The following is a 24,000-nucleotide window of genomic DNA, read 5'->3' on the forward strand; positions in this document are numbered from 1 at the left end:
CATTATAAAGGATCTGTATTATCAGTGTGCACCAATATAAAGGATCTGTATTATCAGTGTGCACCAATATAAAGGATCTGTATTACCAGTGTGCACCAATATAAAGGATCTGTATTACCAGTGTGCACCAATATAAAGGGTCTGTATTATCAGTGTGCACCATTATAAAGGATCTGTATTATCAGTGTGCACCAATATAAAGGATCTGTATTATCAGTGTGCACCAATATAAAGGATCTGTATTACCAGTGTGCACCAATATAAAGGGTCTGTATTATCAGTGTGCACCAATATAAAGGATCTGTATTATCAGTGTGCACCAATATAAAGGATCTGTATTATCAGTGTGTACCAATATAAAGGATCTGTATTATCAGTGTGCACCAATATAAAGGATCTGTATTACCAGTGTGCACCAATATAAAGGATCTGTATTATCAGTGTGTACCAATATAAAGGATCTGTATTATCAGTGTGCACCAATATAAAGGATCTGTATTACCAGTGTGCACCAATATAAAGGATCTGTATTATCAGTGTGTACCAATATAAAGGATCTGTATTATCAGTGTGCACCAATATAAAGGATCTGTATTATCAGTGTGTACCAATATAAAGGATCTGTATTATCAGTGTGCACCAATATAAAGGATCTGTATTATCAGTGTGCACCAATATAAAGGATCTGTATTATCAGTGTGCACCAATATAAAGGATCTGTATTATCAGTGTGCACCAATATAAAGGATCTGTATTATCAGTGTGCACCAATATAAAGGATCTGTATTATCAGTGTGCACCAATATAAAGGATCTGTATTATCAGTGTGTACCAATATAAAGGATCTGTATTATCAGTGTGTACCAATATAAAGGATCTGTATTATCAGTGTGCACCAATATAAAGGATCTGTATTACCAGTGTGTACCAATATAAAGGATCTGTATTATCAGTGTGCACCAATATAAAGGATCTGTATTATCAGTGTGCACCAATATAAAGGATCTGTATTATCAGTGTGCACCAATATAAAGGATCTGTATTATCAGTGTGCACCAATATAAAGGATTTGTATTATCAGTGTGCACCAATATAAAGGGTCTGTATTATCAGTGTGCACCAATATAAAGGGTCTGTATTATCAGTGTGCACCAATATAAAGGGTCTGTATTATCAGTGTGCACCAATATAAAGGATCTGTATTATCAGTGTGCACCAATATAAAGGGTCTGTATTATCAGTGTGCACCAATATAAAGGGTCTGTATTACCAGTGTGCACCATTATAAAGGGTCTGTATTATCAGTGTGCACCAATATAAAGGATCTGTATTACCAGTGTGCACCAATATAAAGGATCTGTATTATCAGTATCCACCAATATAAAGGATCTGTATTACCAGTGTGCACCATTATAAAGGATCTGTATTATCAGTGTGCACCAATATAAAGGATCTGTATTACCAGTGTGCACCAATATAAAGGATCTGTATTATCAGTGTGCACCAATATAAAGGATCTGTATTATCAGTGTGCACCATTATAAAGGATCTGTATTATCAGTGTGCACCAATATAAAGGGTCTGTATTATCAGTGTGCACCATTATAAAGGATCTGTATTATCAGTGTGCACCAATATAAAGGATCTGTATTACCAGTGTGCACCAATATAAAGGATCTGTATTATCAGTGTGCACCAATATAAAGGGTCTGTATTATCAGTGTGCACCAATATAAAGGGTCTGTATTATCAGTGTGCACCAATATAAAGGATCTGTATTACCAGTGTGCACCAATATAAAGGATCTGTATTACCAGTGTGCACCAGTATAAAGGATCTGTATTATTAGTGTGCACAAATATAAAGGGTCTGTAATATTCTATAATATTATAGATTTATACATTTTAGTTTATCCTTATTATAATTTTAGAAATAGTGTGGTCTTAGTGTTTTTGTTACCTCCTGGCAAACTGAATTAAATGTGATATATTCTAACTCTAACCACCTTATAGGTTGAAGTTATTTGTCTAATATAGGCAGTAACTAATGATCAGTACAGGATAAGTAATATATGTACACAGTGACTCCACCAGCAGAATAGTGAGTGCAGCTCTGGAGTATAATACAGGATGTAACTCTGGATCAGTTCAGGATAAGTAATGTCATGTATGTACACAGTGACTCCACCAGCAGAATAGTGAGTGCAGCTCTGGAGTATAATACATGATGTAACTCTGGATCAGTTCAGGATAAGTAATGTCATGTATGTACACAGTGACTGCACCAGCAGAATAGTGAGTGCAGCTCTGGAGTATAAGGGCATGACCACACATGGCGGAATTCCTCCGCAACTGTCCGCATCAATGCCGCACCTAATCCGGGTTGCGGATTACGGCTGCGGATCTGCACAAAATGTGCAGAAAATTGATGCGGACTAGCTGCTGCGGACTGCGGGAAAAGTGCTTCCCTTCTCCCTATCAGTGCAGGATAGAGAGAAGGGACAGCACTTTCCCTAGTGAAAGTAAAAGAAATTCATACTTACCGCCCGTTGTCTTTATGACGCGTCCCTCCTTCGGCATCCAGCCCGACCTCCCTGGATGACGCGCCAGTCCATGTGACCGCTGCAGCCTGTGCTTGGCCTGTGATTGGCTGCAGCCGTCACTTACACTGAAACGTCATCCTGGGAGGCCGGACTGGAGACAGAAACAGGGAGTTCTCGGTAAGTACGAACTTCATTTTTTTTTACAGATACATGTATATTGGGATCGGTAGTCACTGTCCCGGGTGCAGAAACAGTTACTGCCGATCGCTTAACTCTTTCAGCACCCTGGACAGTGACTATTTACTGACGTCTCCTAGCAACGCTCCCGTCATTACGGGAGCCCCATTGACTTCCTCAGTCTGGCTGTAGACCTAGAAATACATAGGTCCAGCCAGAATGAAGAAATGTCAAGTTAAAAAAGCAAGACGCATCCGCAGCACACATAACATGTGCATGACAGCTGCGGACTTCATTGCGGAACTTTGAATCTCCATTGAAGTCAATGGAGAAATTCCGCCATGAGTCCGCCACTGCTCCGCAACAGACAGAGCATGCTGCGGACACCAAATTCCGCTCCGCAGCCTATGCTCCGCAGCGGAATTGTACGCATCGTGTAAACGAACACTGCTAAATTAAAGTGAAAGTCAATGGAGAAACGGCTCCGCTGCGGATTAACGCTGCGGAGTGTCCGCAGCGGAATTTAAGTGAAATTCCGCCATGTGTGAACCCGCCCTAATACAGGATATAACTCAGGATCAGTACAGAATAAGTAATGTAATGTATGTACACAGTGACTCCACCAGCAGAATAGTGAGTGCAGCTCTGGAGTATAATACATGATGTAACTCTGGATCAGTTCAGGATAAGTAATGTCATGTATGTACACAGTGACCCCACCAGCAGAGTAGTGAGTGCAGCTCTGGAGTATAATACAGGATGTAACTCAGGATCAGTACAGGATAAGTAATGTAATGTATGTACACAGTGACTCCACCAGCAGAATAGTGAGTGCAGATCTGGAGTATAATACAGGATGTAACTCAGGGTCAGTACAGGATAAGTAATGTAATGTATGTACACAGTGACTCCACCAGCAGAATAGTGAGTGCAGCTCAGGAGTATAATACAGGATGTAACTCAGGATCAGTACAGGATAAGTGATGTAATGTATGTACACAGTGACTCCACCAGCAGAATAGTGAGTGCAGCTCTGGAGTATAATACAGGATGTAACTCAGGATCAGTACAGGATAAGTGATGTAATGTATGTACACAGTGACTCCACCAGCAGAATAGTGAGTGCAGCTCTGGAGTATAATACAGGATGTAACTCAGGATCAGTACAGGATAAGTGATGTAATGTATGTACACAGTGACTCTTCTTTTTATGTTGCATCACTTAATATTAATATTTGTTAATTGGTGTAAAAGAGGGATATACCTTATTGTTTAACTTAATTTTCAATAAGGTCCAATACAGAGTCCCAAATAGTGACCTTCCTGTAAAGCATATATGTATTATTAGTAACATTTAGCACATTTTACTGAATAACCTGGGCGTCTTCTGGTATGTATGAGAATCTGCCTCGTGTCCAGAGTCTGACAAAATAATACAGGAGTAAAAGCTTTAAATGGTTGTGTTGGATTTGAAATGACAACATTTTAATTGTGTGTAAACTAAGGTAATTATGCAGTGCGTATGCCTGATCCTGAAAATGAAGACCATTCCTTGAGACGCTCCCTCCCCCATTCCTTAGACAACTGCCTAGGCTGTATGAGGATAGCTCATTATTGATGGACTGATGCCAGTGAGTCTATAATTATATAATACATGAATAGTCTCAGACCTATTACTGTTCCCATTCAGAGCTGCAGCGCTCAGTGACGCACACAGTGTTAATACTCCGGACAGAACGAATAGATTGAGCTCCACTAATAGACACTTTTAATAGAAAATGGTGGAGTATGTCAGATCCCAGCAGATAGAGTTACATGAATCGTTTACTAAATACAGAAAAATATGGTACTTATCACTGTATACCAGCTGTACATATATAATAATATACCAAAAGATACCCAGGTTATACCAGCATGCTCCATATCACTATATACAAGAAGATGTATAACTTATACCAGCTGTACATATATAATTATATACAGAAGATACCCAGGTTATACCAGCATGCTCCATATCACTATATACAAGAAGATGTATAACTTATACCAGCTGTACATATATAATTATATACAGAATATACCCAGGTTATACCAGCATGCTCCATATCACTATATACAAGAAGATATATAACTTATACCAGCTGTACATATATAATTATATACAGAAGATACCCAGGTTATACCAGCATGCTCAATATCACTATACACAAGAAGATGTATAACTTATACCAGCTGTACATATATAATTATATACAGAATATACCCAGGTTATACCAGCATGCTCCATATCACTATATACAAGAAGATATATAACTTATACCAGCTGTACATATATAATTATATACAGAAGATACCCAGGTTATACCAGCATGCTCAATATCACTATACACAAGAAGATGTATAACTTATACCAGCTGTACATATATAATTATACACAGAAAATACCCAGGTTATACCAGCATGCTCAATATCACTATACACAAGAAGATATATAACTTATACCAGCTGTACATATATAATAATATACCAAAAGATACCCAGGTTATACCAGCATGTTCCATATCACTATATACAGGAAGATGTATAACTTATACCAGCTGTACATATATAATTATATACAGAAAATACCCAGGTTATACCAGCATGTTCCATATCACTATATACAAGAAGATATATAACTTATACCAGCTGTACATATATAATTATATACAGAAGATACCCAGGTTATACCAGCATGCTCAATATCACTATACACAAGAAGATGTATAACTTATACCAGCTGTACATATATAATTATATACAGAAGATACCCAGGTTATACCAGCATGCTCCATATCACTATATACAGAAAGATGTATAACTTATACCAGCTGTACATATATAATTATATACAGAAAATACCCAGGTTATACCAGCATGTTCCATATCACTATATACAAGAAGATGTATAACTTATACCAGCTGTACATATATAATTATATATAGAAGATACCCAGGTTATACCAGCATGCTCAATATCACTATACACAAGAAGATGTATAACTTATACCAGCTGTACATATATAATTATATACAGAAGATACCCAGGTTATACCAGCATGCTCCATATCACTATATACAGAAAGATGTATAACTTATACCAGCTGTACATATATAATTATATACAGAAGATACCCAGGTTATACCAGCATGCTCCATATCACTATATACAGGAAGATGTATAACTTATACCAGCTGTACATATATAATTATATACAGAAAATACCCAGGTTATACCAGCATGTTCCATATCACTATATACAAGAAGATGTATAACTTATACCAGCTGTACATATATAATTATATATAGAAGATACCCAGGTTATACCAGCATGCTCAATATCACTATACACAAGAAGATGTATAACTTATACCAGCTGTACATATATAATTATATACAGAAGATACCCAGGTTATACCAGCATGCTCCATATCACTATATACAGAAAGATGTATAACTTATACCAGCTGTACATATATAATTATATACAGAAGATACCCAGGTTATACCAGCATGCTCCATATCACTATATACAGGAAGATGTATAACTTATACCAGCTGTACATATATAATTATATACGGAAGATACCCAGGATATACCAGCATGCTCCATATCACTATATACAGGAAGATGTATAACTTATACCAGCTGTACATATATAATCATATACAGAAGATACCCAGGTTATACCAGTATATGCCATATCACTATATACAGAAAGATGTATAACTTATACCAGCTGTACATATATAACTATATACAGAAGATACCCAGGTTATACCAGCATGCTCCATATCACTATATACAGGAAGATGTATAACTTATACCAGCTGTACATATATAATTATATACAGAAGATACCCAGGTTATACCAGCATGCTCCATATCACTATATACAAGAAGACGTATAACTTATACCAGCTGTATATATATAATTATATACAGAAGATGCCCAGGTTATACCAGCATGCTCCATATCACTATATACAAGAAGATGTATAACTTATACCAGCTGTACATATATAAATATATACAGAAGATGCCCAGTTTATACCAGCATGCTCCATATCACTATATACAAGAAGATGTATAACTTATACCAGCTGTACATATATAATTATATACAGAAGATACCCAGGTTATACCAGCATGCTCCATATCACAATATATAAGAAGACGTATAACTTACACCAGCTGTACATATATAATTATATACAGAAGATACCCAGGTTATACCAGCATGCTCCATCTCATTATATACAAGAAGATGTATAATTTATACCAGCTGTACATATATAATTATATACAGAAGATGCCCAGGTTATACCAGCATGCTCCATATCACTATATACAAGAAGATGTATAACTTATACCAGCTGTACATATATAATTATATACAGAAGATGCCCAGGTTATACCAGCATGCTCCATATCACTATATACAAGAAGATGTGTAACTTATACCAGCTGTACAGATATAATTACATACAGAAGATGCCCAGGTTATACCAGCATGCTCCATATCACTATATACAAGAAGATGTGTAAATTATACCAGCTGTACATATATAATTACATACAGAAGATGCCCAGGTTATACCAGCATGCTCCATATCACTATATACAAGAAGATGTATAACTTATACCAGCTGTACATATATAATTATATACAGAAGATACCCAGGTTATACCAGCATGCTCCATATCACTATATACAAGAAGATGTATAACTTACACCAGCTGTACATATATAATTATATACAGAAGATACCCAGGTTATACCAGCATGCTCCATATCACTATCTACAAGAAGATGTATAACTTATACCAGCTGTACATATATAATTATATACAGGAGATACCCAGGTTATACCAGCATGTGCCATATCACTATATACAAGAAGATGTATAACTTATACCAGCTGTACATATATAATCATATACAGAAGATACCCAGGTTATACCAGTATATGCCATATCACTATATACAAGAAGATGTATAACTTATACCAGCTGTAGATATATAATTATATACAGAAGATGCCCAGGTTATACCAGCATGCTCCATATCACTATATACAAGAAGATATATAACTTATACCAGCTGTACATATATAATTATATACAGAAGATGCCCAGGTTATACCAGCATGCTACATATCACTATATGAAAGAAGATGTATAACTTATACCAGCTGTACATATATAATTATATACAGGAGATACCCAGGTTATACCAGCATGCTCCATATTACTATATACAAGAAGATGTGTAACTTATACCAGCTGTACATATATAATTATATACAGAAGATGCCCAGGTTATATCAGCATGCTCCATATCACTATGTACAAGAAGATGTATAACTTATACCACCTGTACATATATAATTATATACAGAAGATACCCAGGTTATACCAGCATGCTCCATATCACTACATACAAGAAGATGTATAACTTATACCAGCTGTACATATATAATTATATACAGAAGATACCCAGGTTATATCAGCATGCTCTATATCACTATATACAAGAATATGTATAATTTATACCAGCTGTACATATATAATTATATACAGAAGATGCCCGGTTATACCAGCATGCTCCATATCACTATATACAAGAAGATGTAGAACTTATACCAGCTGTACATATATCATTATATACAGAAGATACCCAGGTTATACCAGCATGCTCCATATCACTATATACAAGAAGATGTATAACTTATACCAGCTGTACATATATAATTATATACAGAAGATACCCAGGTTATACCAGCATGCTCCATATCACTATATACAAGAAGATGTATAACTTATACCAGCTGTACATATATAATTATATACAGAAGATACCCAGGTTATACCATCATGCTCCATATCACTACATACAAGAAGATGTATAACTTATACCAGCTGTACATATATAATTATATACAGAAGATACCCAGGTTATATCAGCATGCTCGATATCACTATATACAAGAAGATGTATAACTTATACCAGCTGTACATATATAATTATATACAGAAGATACCCAGGTTATACCAGCATGCTTCATATCACTATATACAAGAAGATGTATAACTTATACCAGCTGTACATATATAATTATATACAGAAGATACCCAGGTTATACCAGCATGCTCTATATCATTTTGTACAAGAAGATGTATAACTTATACCAGATGTACATATATAATTATATACAGAAGATACCCAGGTTATACCAGCATGCCCCATATCACTGTATACAAGAAGATGTATAACTTATACCAGCTGTACATATATAATTATATACAGAAGATACCCAGGTTATACCAGCATGCCCCATATCACTGTATACAAGAAGATGTATAACTTATACCAGCTGTACATATATAATTATATACAGAAGATACCCAGGTTATACCAGCATGCTTCATATCACTATATACAAGAAGATGTATAACTTATACCAGCTGTACAGATATAATTATATACAGAAGATACCCAGGTTATACCAGCATGCTCCATATCACTATATACAAGAAGATGTATAACTTATACCAGCTGTACATATATAATTATATATAGAAGATACCCAGGTTATACCAGCATGCTCCATATCACTATATACAAGAAGATGTATAACTTATACCAGCTGTACATATATAATTATATACAGAAGATGCCCAGGTTATAGCAGCATGCTCCATATCACTATATACAAGAAGATGTATAACTTATACCAGCTGTACATATATAATTATATACAGAAGATACCCAGGTTATATCAGCATGCTCCATATCATTATATACAAGAAGATGTATAACTTATACCAGCTGTACATATATAATAATATACCAAAAGATACCCAGGTTATACCAGCATGTTCCATATCACTATATACAGGAAGATGTATTACTTATACCAGCTGTACATATATAATTATACACAGAAGATGCCCAGGTTATACCAGCATGTTCCATATCACAATATATAAGAAGACGTATAACTTACACCAGCTGTACATATATAATTATATACAGAAGATACCCAGGTTATACCAGCATGCTCCATATCAGTATATACAAGAAGATGTATAATTTATACCAGCTGTACATATATAATTATATACAGAAGATGCACAGGTTATACCAGCATGCTCCATATCACTATATACAAGAAGATGTGTAACTTATACCAGCTGTACATATATAATTACATACAGAAGATGCCCAGGTTATACCAGCATGCTCCATATCACTATATACAAGAAGATGTGTAAATTATACCAGCTGTACATATATAATTACATACAGAAGATGCCCAGGTTATACGAGCATGCGCCATATCACTATATACAAGAAGATGTATAACTTACACTAGCTGTACATATATAATTATATACAGAAGATACCCAGGTTATACCAGCATGCTCCATATTACTATATACAAGAAGATGTATAACTTATACCAGCTATACATATATAATAATATACAGAAGATACCCAGGTTATACCAGCATGCTCCATATCACTATATACAAGAAGATCTATAACTTATACCAGCTGTACATATATAATTATATACAGAAGATACCCAGGTTATACCAGCGTGCTCCATATCACTATATACAAGAAGATGTATAACTTATACCAGCTGTACATATATCATTATATACAGAAGATACCCAGGTTATACCAGCATGCTCCATATCACTATATACAAGAAGATGTATAACTTATACCAGCTGTACATATATAATTATATACAGAAGATACCCAGGTTATACCAGCATGCTCCATATCACTATATACAAGAAGATGTATGTTATACCAGCTGTACATATATAATTATATACAGAATATACCCAGGTTATACCAGCATGCTCCATATCACTATATACAAGAAGATGTATAACTTATACCAGCTGTGCATATATAATTATATAATGAAGATGCCCAGGTTATACCAGCATGCTCCATATCACTATATACAAGAAGATGTATAACTTATACCAGCTGTACATATATAATTATATACAGAAGATACCCAGGTTATACCAGCATACTCCATATCACTATATACAAGAAGATGTATAACTTATACCAGCTGTACATATATAATTATATAATGAAGATGCCCAGGTTATACCAGCATGCCCCATATCACTATATACAAGAAGATGTATAACTTATACCAGCTGTACATATATAATTATATACAGAAGATACCAAGGTTATACCAGCATGCTCCATATCACTATATACAAGAAGATGTATAACTTATACCAGCCGTACATGTATAATTATATAATGAAGATGCCCAGGTTATACCAGCATGCTCCATATCACTATATACAAGAAGATGTATAACTTATACCAGCTGTACATATATAATTATATACAGAACATACCCAGGTTATACCAGCATGCTCCATATCACTATATACAAGAAGATATATAACTTATACCAGCTGTACATATATAATTATATACAGAAGATACCCAGGTTATACCAGCATGCTCCATATCACTATATACAAGAAGATGTATGTTATACCAGCTGTACATATATAATTATATACAGAATATACCCAGGTTATACCAGCATGCTCCATATCACTATATACAAGAAGATGTATAACTTATACCAGCTGTGCATATATAATTATATAATGAAGATGCCCAGGTTATACCAGCATGCTCCATATCACTATATACAAGAAGATGTATAACTTATACCAGCTGTACATATATAATTATATACAGAAGATACCCTGGTTATACCAGCATACTCCATATCACTATATACAAGAAGATGTATAACTTATACCAGCTGTACATATATAATTATATAATGAAGATGCCCAGGTTATACCAGCATGCCCCATATCACTATATACAAGAAGATGTATAACTTATACCAGCTGTACATATATAATTATATACAGAAGATACCAAGGTTATACCAGCATGCTCCATATCACTATATACAAGAAGATGTATAACTTATACCAGCCGTACATGTATAATTATATAATGAAGATGCCCAGGTTATACCAGCATGCTCCATATCACTATATACAAGAAGATGTATAACTTATACCAGCTGTACATATATAATTATATACAGAACATACCCAGGTTATACCAGCATGCTCCATATCACTATATACAAGAAGATATATAACTTATACCAGCTGTACATATATAATTATATACAGAAGATACCCAGGTTATACCAGCATGCTCCATATCACTATATACAGGAAGATGTATAACTTATACCAGCTGTACATATATAATTATATACAGAAGATACCCAGGTTATACCAGCATGCTCCATATCACTATATACAAGAAGATGTATAACCTATACCAGCTGTACATATATAATTTTATACAGAAGATACCCAGGTTATATCAGCATGCTCCGTATCACTATATACAAGAAGATGTATAACTTATACCAGCTGTACATATATAATTATATACAGAAGATGCCCAGGTTATACCAGCATGCTGCATATCACTATATACAAGAAGATGTAGAACTTATACCAGCTGTACATATATAATTATATACAGAAGATACCCAGGTTATACCAGCATGCTCCATATCACTATATACAAGAAGATGTATAACTTATACCAGCTGTACATATATAATAATACACAGAAGATACCCAGGTTATACCAGCATGCTCCATATCATTATATACAAGAAGATGTATAACTTATACCAGCTGTACATATATAATTATATACAGAAGATACCCAGGTTATAGCAGCATGCTCCATATTACTATATACAAGAAGATGTATAACTTATACCAGCTGTACATATATAATTATATACAGAAGATACCCAGGTTATACCAGCATGCTCCATATTACTATATACAAGAAGATGTATAACTTATACCAGCTGTACATATATAATTATATACAGAAGATACCCAGGTTATATCAGCATGCTCCATATCACTATATACAAGAAGATGTATAACTTATACCAGCTGTATATATATAATTATATACAGAATATACCCAGGTTATACTAGCATGCTCCATATCACTATATACAAGAAGATGTATAACTTATACCAGCTGTACATATGTAATTATATACAGAAGATACCCAGGTTATACCAGCATGCTCCATATCACTATATACAAGAAGATGTATAACTTATACCAGCTGTACATATATAATTATATACAGAATATACCCAGGTTATACCAGCATGCTCCATATCACTATATACAAGAAGATGTATAACTTATACCAGCTGTACATATATAATTATATACAGAAGATACCCAGGTTATACCAGCATGCTCCATATCACTATATAGAAGAAGATGTATAACTTATACCAGCTGTACATATATAATTATATACAGAAGATGCCCAGGTTATACCAGCATGCTCCGTATCACATACTTATATAATTTTTTTGTGTCTTAGATATTGTATTTGAAGTAAAGAGTCATCTGGCACAAGTTTTCAGTGGGTGTAATATAAATGCAGAGTAGGCTGAACGTGGAGTAAAACATTTTCAAATATTTATTTTATTTAAGTATTTAAAACTTAGAATATTTAAGAAAAATATTTTAAAGCACATCTCCAGCCAAAAGGGAGAAGTTTGCCTGCGCTCTTGAATCCTTATGTGCAGCTCAGCTGTTTGTGCTCTAGACTTCTTCTGCCTTCAATTTTAAGATGAAGATAAGTTATTTCCTATCAGGCATATCCTCCTCTCATAGGGCTCATATCTCAATCCCCGGTCACCAGCAAAGCCTACAATCCTATGTCTGTATATAATAACCTCTATGTCTTTATATATTAACTTCTATGTCTGTATATAATAAGCTCTATGTCTATATATAATAACCTCTATGTCTATATATAATAACTTCTATGTCTGTATATAATAACTTCTATGTCTATATATAATAACTTCTATGTCTGTATATAATAACTTCTATGTCTATATATAATAACTTCTATGTCTGTATATAATAACCTCTATGTCTGTATATAATAACCTCTATGTCTATATATAATAACCTCTATGTCTGTATATAATAACCTCTATGTCTATATATAATAACCTCTATGTCTGTATATAATAACCTCTATGTCTATATATAATAACTTCTATGTCTGTATATAATAACCTCTATGTCTATATATAATAACTTCTATGTCTGTATATAATAACCTCTATGTCTGTATATAATAACTTCTATGTCTATATATAATAACTTCTATGTCTGTATATAATAACCTCTATGTCTATATATAATAACCTCTATGTCTATATATAATAACTTCTATGTCTGTATATAATAACTTCTATGTCTGTATATAATAACTTCTATGTCTGTATATAATAACTTCTATGTCTGTATATAATAACTTCTATGTCTATATATAATAACTTCTATGTCTGTATATAATAACTTCTATGTCTATATATAATAACTTCTATGTCTGTATATAATAACTTCTATGTCTGTATATAATAACCTCTATGTCTATATATAATAACCTCTATGTCTATATATAATAACTTCTATGTCTGTATATAATAACCTCTATGTCTATATATAATAACCTCTATGTCTATATATAATAACTTCTATGTCTGTATATAATAACTTCTATGTCTATATATAATAACCTCTATGTCTGTATATAATAACTTCTATGTCTATATATAATAACCTCTATGTCTGTATATAATAACTTCTATGTCTATATATAATAACTTCTATGTCTGTATATAATAACCTCTATGTCTATATATAATAACTTCTATGTCTGTATATAATAACCTCTATGTCTGTATATAATAACTTCTATGTCTGTATATAATAACTTCTATGTCTGTATATAATAACCTCTATGTCTATATATAATAACTTCTATGTCTGTATATAATAACCTCTATGTCTGTATATAATAACTTCTATGTCTGTATATAATAACTTCTATGTCTATATATAATAACTTCTATGTCTGTATATAATAACCTCTATGTCTGTATATAATAACTTCTATGTCTGTATATAATAACCTCTATGTCTATATATAATAACTTCTATGTCTGTATATAATAACCTCTATGTCTGTATATAATAACTTCTATGTCTATATATAATAACTTCTATGTCTGTATATAATAACCTCTATGTCTATATATAATAACCTCTATGTCTATATATAATAACTTCTATGTCTATATATAATAACTTCTATGTCTATATATAATAACTTCTATGTCTGTATATAATAACCTCTATGTCTGTATATAATAACTTCTATGTCTATATATAACTTCTATGTCTGTATATAATAACCTCTATGTCTGTATATAATAACTTCTATGTCTGTATATAATAACTTCTATGTCTGTATATAATAACTTCTATGTCTATATATAATAACCTCTATGTCTATATATAATAACCTCTATGTCTGTATATAATAACTTCTATGTCTATATATAATAACTTCTATGTCTGTATATAATAACTTCTATGTCTGTATATAATAACTTCTATGTCTGTATATAATAACTTCTATGTCTGTATATAATAACTTCTATGTCTATATATAATAACCTCTATGTCTATATATAATAACCTCTATGTCTGTATATAATAACTTCTATGTCTATATATAATAACCTCTATGTCTATATATAATAACCTCTATGTCTATATATAATAACCTCTATGTCTGTATATAATAACCTCTATATCTGTATATAATAACCTCTATGTCTATATATAATAACTTCTATGTCTGTATATAATAACCTCTATGTCTGTATATAATAACCTCTATGTTTATATATAATAACCTCTATGTCTGTATATAATAACCTCTATATCTGTATATAATAACCTCTATGTCTATATATAATAACTTCTATGTCTGTATATAATAACTTCTATGTCTGTATATAATAACTTCTATGTCTGTATATAATAACTTCTATGTCTGTATATAATAACTTCTATGTCTATATATAATAACTTCTATGTCTGTATATAATAACTTCTATGTCTATATATAATAACTTCTATGTCTGTATATAATAACCTCTATGTCTGTATATAATAACCTCTATGTCTATATATAATAACCTCTATGTCTGTATATAATAACCTCTATGTCTATATATAATAACCTCTATGTCTGTATATAATAACCTCTATGTCTATATATAATAACTTCTATGTCTGTATATAATAACCTCTATGTCTATATATAATAACTTCTATGTCTGTATATAATAACCTCTATGTCTGTATATAATAACTTCTATGTCTATATATAATAACTTCTATGTCTGTATATAATAACCTCTATGTCTATATATAATAACCTCTATGTCTATATATAATAACTTCTATGTCTGTATATAATAACCTCTATGTCTATATATAATAACCTCTATGTCTATATATAATAACTTCTATGTCTGTATATAATAACTTCTATGTCTATATATAATAACCTCTATGTCTGTATATAATAACTTCTATGTCTATATATAATAACCTCTATGTCTGTATATAATAACTTCTATGTCTATATATAATAACTTCTATGTCTGTATATAATAACCTCTATGTCTATATATAATAACTTCTATGTCTGTATATAATAACCTCTATGTCTGTATATAATAACTTCTATGTCTGTATATAATAACTTCTATGTCTGTATATAATAACCTCTATGTCTATATATAATAACTTCTATGTCTGTATATAATAACCTCTATGTCTGTATATAATAACTTCTATGTCTGTATATAATAACTTCTATGTCTATATATAATAACTTCTATGTCTGTATATAATAACCTCTATGTCTGTATATAATAACTTCTATGTCTGTATATAATAACCTCTATGTCTATATATAATAACTTCTATGTCTGTATATAATAACCTCTATGTCTGTATATAATAACTTCTATGTCTATATATAATAACTTCTATGTCTGTATATAATAACCTCTATGTCTATATATAATAACCTCTATGTCTATATATAATAACTTCTATGTCTATATATAATAACTTCTATGTCTATATATAATAACTTCTATGTCTGTATATAATAACCTCTATGTCTGTATATAATAACTTCTATGTCTATATATAACTTCTATGTCTGTATATAATAACCTCTATGTCTGTATATAATAACTTCTATGTCTGTATATAATAACTTCTATGTCTGTATATAATAACTTCTATGTCTATATATAATAACCTCTATGTCTATATATAATAACCTCTATGTCTGTATATAATAACTTCTATGTCTATATATAATAACTTCTATGTCTGTATATAATAACTTCTATGTCTGTATATAATAACTTCTATGTCTGTATATAATAACTTCTATGTCTGTATATAATAACTTCTATGTCTATATATAATAACCTCTATGTCTATATATAATAACCTCTATGTCTGTATATAATAACTTCTATGTCTATATATAATAACCTCTATGTCTATATATAATAACCTCTATGTCTATATATAATAACCTCTATGTCTGTATATAATAACCTCTATATCTGTATATAATAACCTCTATGTCTATATATAATAACTTCTATGTCTGTATATAATAACCTCTATGTCTGTATATAATAACCTCTATGTTTATATATAATAACCTCTATGTCTGTATATAATAACCTCTATATCTGTATATAATAACCTCTATGTCTATATATAATAACTTCTATGTCTGTATATAATAACTTCTATGTCTGTATATAATAACTTCTATGTCTGTATATAATAACTTCTATGTCTGTATATAATAACTTCTATGTCTATATATAATAACCTCTATGTCTATATATAATAACCTCTATGTCTGTATATAATAACCTCTATGTTTATATATAATAACTTATATGTCTATATATAATAACTTCTATGTCTGTATATAATAACCTCTATGTCTGTATATAATAACCTCTATGTCTGTATATAATAACCTCTATGTCTATATATAATAACTTCTATGTCTGTATATAATAACTTCTATGTCTATATATAATAACCTCTATGTCTATATATAATAACCTCTATGTCTGTATATAATAACTTCTATGTCTGTATATAATAACCTCTATGTCTATATATAATAACTTCTATGTCTATATATAATAACTTCTATGTCTATATATAATAACTTCTATGTCTGTATATAATAACCTCTATGTCTGTATATAATAACTTCTATGTCTATATATAACTTCTATGTCTGTATATAATAACCTCTATGTTTATATATAATAACCTCTATGTCTGTATATAATAACCTCTATATCTGTATATAATAACCTCTATGTCTATATATAATAACTTCTATGTCTGTATATAATAACTTCTATGTCTGTATATAATAACTTCTATGTCTGTATATAATAACTTCTATGTCTGTATATAATAACTTCTATGTCTATATATAATAACCTCTATGTCTATATATAATAACCTCTATGTCTGTATATAATAACCTCTATGTTTATATATAATAACTTATATGTCTATATATAATAACTTCTATGTCTGTATATAATAACCTCTATGTCTGTATATAATAACTTCTATGTCTGTATATAATAACCTCTATGTCTATATATAATAACTTCTATGTCTGTATATAATAACCTCTATGTCTGTATATAATAACTTCTATGTCTATATATAATAACTTCTATGTCTGTATATAATAACCTCTATGTCTATATATAATAACCTCTATGTCTATATATAATAACTTCTATGTCTATATATAATAACTTCTATGTCTATATATAATAACTTCTATGTCTGTATATAATAACCTCTATGTCTGTATATAATAACTTCTATGTCTATATATAACTTCTATGTCTGTATATAATAACCTCTATGTCTGTATATAATAACTTCTATGTCTGTATATAATAACTTCTATGTCTGTATATAATAACTTCTATGTCTATATATAATAACCTCTATGTCTATATATAATAACCTCTATGTCTGTATATAATAACTTCTATGTCTATATATAATAACTTCTATGTCTGTATATAATAACTTCTATGTCTGTATATAATAACTTCTATGTCTGTATATAATAACTTCTATGTCTGTATATAATAACTTCTATGTCTATATATAATAACCTCTATGTCTATATATAATAACCTCTATGTCTGTATATAACTTCTATGTCTATATATAATAACCTCTATGTCTATATATAATAACCTCTATGTCTATATATAATAACCTCTATGTCTGTATATAATAACCTCTATATCTGTATATAATAACCTCTATGTCTATATATAATAACTTCTATGTCTGTATATAATAACCTCTATGTCTGTATATAATAACCTCTATGTTTATATATAATAACCTCTATGTCTGTATATAATAACCTCTATATCTGTATATAATAACCTCTATGTCTATATATAATAACTTCTATGTCTGTATATAATAACTTCTATGTCTGTATATAATAACTTCTATGTCTGTATATAATAACTTCTATGTCTGTATATAATAACTTCTATGTCTATATATAATAACCTCTATGTCTATATATAATAACCTCTATGTCTGTATATAATAACCTCTATGTCTGTATATAATAACCTCTATGTTTATATATAATAACTTATATGTCTATATATAATAACTTCTATGTCTGTATATAATAACCTCTATGTCTGTATATAATAACCTCTATGTCTGTATATAATAACCTCTATGTCTATATATAATAACTTCTATGTCTGTATATAATAACTTCTATGTCTATATATAATAACCTCTATGTCTATATATAATAACCTCTATGTCTGTATATAATAACTTCTATGTCTGTATATAATAACCTCTATGTCTATATATAATAACCTCTATGTCTGTATATAATAACCTCTATGTCTGTATATAATAACCTCTATATCTGTATATAATAACCTCTATGTCTATATATAATAACTTCTATGTCTGTATATAATAACTTCTATGTCTGTATATAATAACCTCTATGTCTATATATAATAACCTCTATGTCTGTATATAATAACCTCTATGTCTATATATAATAACTTCTATGTCTATATATAATAACCTCTATGTCTGTATATAATAACTTCTATGTCTGTATATAATAACCTCTATGACTGTATATAATAACTTCTATGTCTGTATATAATAACTTCTATGTCTGTATATAATAACTTCTATGTCTATATATAACTTCTATGTCTGTATATAATAACTTCTATGTCTATATATAATAACTTCTATGTCTATATATAATAACTTCTATGTCTGTATATAATAACCTCTATGTCTGTATATAATAACTCCTATGTCTGTATATAATAACTTCTATATCTGTATATAATAACCTCTATGTCTATATATAATAACCTCTATGTCTGTATATAATAACCTCTATGTCTGTATATAATAACTTCTATGTCTTTTCAGTCTTCTCCTTCTCTGTGAGTTGTGGCCATTTGTGTGTGTGTATAAAAGACCATTTTAAAAATATAATTCTACCCATAGTATATTCTGTCACTGGTGCTTTGTATTTCCATCCCTAATGTGTAGCTATTTAATATTTAAGATAACCGCCGCTTTCCTGTTATAGATTTTCATGTGGTTGTCACAGCCCCGCCCAATGTTACTACATTACTCAGAAGTAATATTATCTTATCACTGCCCAATTAACAATTATTGTATGACAACATTTATCTCAATGATTTGTAAGGCTTCATGCACACGACCGTGCCCGTAATTACGACCCGTAATTACGAGCACGGCCAGCCGCGGACAGCCGGCCTTTTACGAGCCGCGCTCCCATTATAATGTATAGGAGCACGGTCCGTAAAATAAAAAGATAGGACATGTCCTATTTTTTTCGGCAGATTTCTACGGCACGGACAACCTCCCGTAGACATACGGGAAGGTGTCCGTTGGCCATAGAAATGAATGGGCCCGTAATTACAGGCCATTTTACGGTCGTGTGCATAGGGCCTAAGGCTTGTATTCTCATGTCAATGATCTGTGAGAACTATGACATCATCTCAATATTGTGTAAGAGTTATGACATCACCTTAATGATTTGCCAAGGTCCTGATGTCTTCTCAAGGACCCCTGAAGGGTAAATGATGGTCATGTTATCTCAATGATCTGTGGTGACTATGACATCACTCTAATGATATTTGGGAGTTATGACATCATCTGAATAACCGTGGTGAATTATAAAATCATATCATTCATATGAGAAGAGCTTGACCTAATCTTTGAGGGTACGACATCATCTTAAATCTCAGTGATATCTGTGGTGGACGTGATCTCAATGATGTTTAGAGTTATGAAATCATCTGGAGGCCCAGTATAGGTTTTTCTATCATCTCTATGTCCTATAAGAATTATTATCAATGGAGGTTATGACCTCATGTTCATCACGTTTGTAGATCCTTTTATTATCTCAGTGATCTTCACTATGACCATTTTTATCATTGACCATAGATTGGGATCATCTTCTCACTTGGCTCTTGTATCTTCGTATTCCAGGCAGCGATGTTTCTCAGGAGAGTTTACTCCTTCATGGACCCTTTGCCAGGAAGCCCAAGCGTATCAGAACAGCATTTTCCCCTTCGCAGTTGCTCCGGCTGGAGAGGGCCTTCGAGAAGAACCATTATGTGGTGGGGGCAGAGAGGAAACAGTTGGCAAGCAGCCTCAGTCTATCAGAAACCCAGGTAATTGTCTACATAGACCTGTGTGTACTTAATAATGCCAAATATGACTACCCTGGTGCCGGACTTTATTCCAATAGATCAAACCCCACTGATCTCCTATAGGGGGTGCTGTTGCAACTGTCAAGTTATTATCCGCGCAACCAACTTATGGAAAATACTGAAGTACAGACCTGAGGCAATGCATTACATAGAGTCAGTGGGGTAACTATAGAGGGTACAAAAGCTACAGCCGGGGCCCTAATGCCACGTAAGAGAGCAGTAGTACAATAACGCAAACTCCGCTAGCTGTTAAAGAGTTGGGGTCCAGAGCTACAAAGGGGCTCTCCTGAACATAGACCCCCCAGATCAGACGCCAGACCCCAATCAGACCCCTGATATCTCAGAGAAGGTTTAACAATAGCATTCAGTTTATATATCTCTTTCTCCACAGGTTTATGCAATGCAGCACTCCCTTATCTAGACAGAACCTAAAGCTGGCTAATGAATAGAATGATAAAATTGCAGTGAAGACTGACACTGACAAAGGGAGCAGTATGAGAAAGAGAACATATTTATACATAACGTTCAGCGTCTATGGAAAGCTGGGTCCCCTTTGGGTACTGTAATGTCATTGTTTCCTGGTTTGGGGGAAAGCTCTGTAACAATTTATAGAAATATATTCCGTGTTGATAGGAAGCTTATGATACATCACAGGGCGCTCTCCATGTTCTTCTAGACTTTTAGGTCACAGTGCATGTAAATCAGACCCCCTGAATACAGTTCACCACCTACGCGTAATATATGTGTCGATAATTCAACCATATGTTGTGAGGTACCTATAAATATTTCTTCTCTCCTCCACCTCGCAGTGTTCCCCATGTCGCCTCTCTTACGCCAGGAACATAAAAAAAATAACAAAAAAAACCCAAAACATTATTTTGTCCGCCTGTTTAAGCGCAAAAATCATTTGCATACAGATAGGATGGGTGAGAATGTTCGTTATAGGAGGTGGCTTTTCATTGGTGGAGGCATTAATGGATATGTAAATGAATCAGCAGTGAGATTTTTCGGGATCTTTGCCTTCCAGGGATGATGTCTGTATAAATTAGAATTTTTGACAGAATGAGAACGCCCAAGGTGGAAGAAGCGGATGAAGTAATTTAGAAGATTATTCACCTAGAATACCACAATAACAGACTACCAGTCTGTCTAACTACTAGACTACCAAGCTGACTACCAGGCTACTAAGCTGCCAAGCGTAAGAATATCAGGCTACCTGACTACCAGGCTACCAGGTTATTAAGCAAAAGACTACCAGGCTACTAGGCAACCAAGCTAAAGACTACCAGGTGAACTGACTACCAGACTACAAGGCTTACAAGCTAAAAGACTACCAGACTACTAAACTACTAGGCTACTAGATAAACAAGCTACTTGACTACCAAGCTACTATACTACCAAGCTACTAGAGTATCAAACTGCTAGATGACCAAGCTACTAGACTATCAAACTGCTAGATGACCAAGCTTACTAGTCGACTTAAGCTACTAGACGACCAAGCTACTAGACGACCAAGGTACTAGACTATCAAACTGCTAGATGACCAAGCTACTAGAGTACCAAGCTACTAGACAACCAAGCTACAAGACGACCAAGCTACTAAACTACCAAGCTACTAGACTGCCAAGCTACTAAACGACCAAGCTACTAGATGACCAAGTAAACCGACTGCATCTACTAGATGACCAAGCTACTAGACGACCAAGCTACTAGACGACCAAGCTACTAGACGACCAAGCTACTAGACGACCAAGCTACTAGACGACCAAGCTACTAGACGACCAAGCTACTAAACTACCAAGCTACTAAACTACCAAGCTACTAGACTGCCAGCTACTAGACTGCCAAGCTACCAGACTGCCAAGCTACCAGACTGCCAAGCTACCAGACTGCCAAGCTACCAGACTGCCAAACTACCAGACTGCCAAACTACCAGACTGCCAAACTACCAGATGACCAACCTACCAGACTGCCAAGCTACTAGATGACCAAGCTACTAGACTACTAAACTGTTAGATGACAAAGCTACCAGACTGCCAAGCTACTAGGTGACCAATCTACCAGCCGACCAAGCTACCAGAAGACCAATCTACCAGAAGACCAAGCTACCAGAAGACCAAGCTACCAGAAGACCAAGCTACCAGAAGACCAAGCTACCAGACGACCAAGCTACCAGACGACCAAGCTACCAGACGACCAAGCTACCAGACGACCAAGCTACCAGACGACCAAGCTACCAGACGACCAAGCTACCAGACGACCAAGCTACCAGACGACCAAGCTACCAGACGACCACCAAGCTACCAGACGACCAAGCTACCAGACGACCAAGCTACCAGATGACCAAGCCACCAGACGACCAAGCTACTT

At 32.7% G+C, this 24,000-nt stretch overlaps 1 protein-coding gene across 1 annotated transcript in view; it reads left to right on the forward strand.

The window, feature by feature from the left end:
• EMX1 (empty spiracles homeobox 1) overlaps positions 1 to 24,000 on the forward strand; it is a 71,163-nt gene that overhangs the window by 36,694 nt on the left and 10,469 nt on the right. Inside the window, exon 2 of the mRNA XM_075848658.1 lies at positions 21,407 to 21,591. Within this exon, the coding sequence (XP_075704773.1) occupies positions 21,407 to 21,591 (185 nt within the window). The remainder of the gene's footprint in view (positions 1 to 21,406; positions 21,592 to 24,000) is intronic.

This window comes from Rhinoderma darwinii, chromosome 1, assembly GCF_050947455.1.
Source record: "Rhinoderma darwinii isolate aRhiDar2 chromosome 1, aRhiDar2.hap1, whole genome shotgun sequence".
Taxonomy (NCBI): Eukaryota; Metazoa; Chordata; class Amphibia; order Anura; family Rhinodermatidae; genus Rhinoderma; species Rhinoderma darwinii.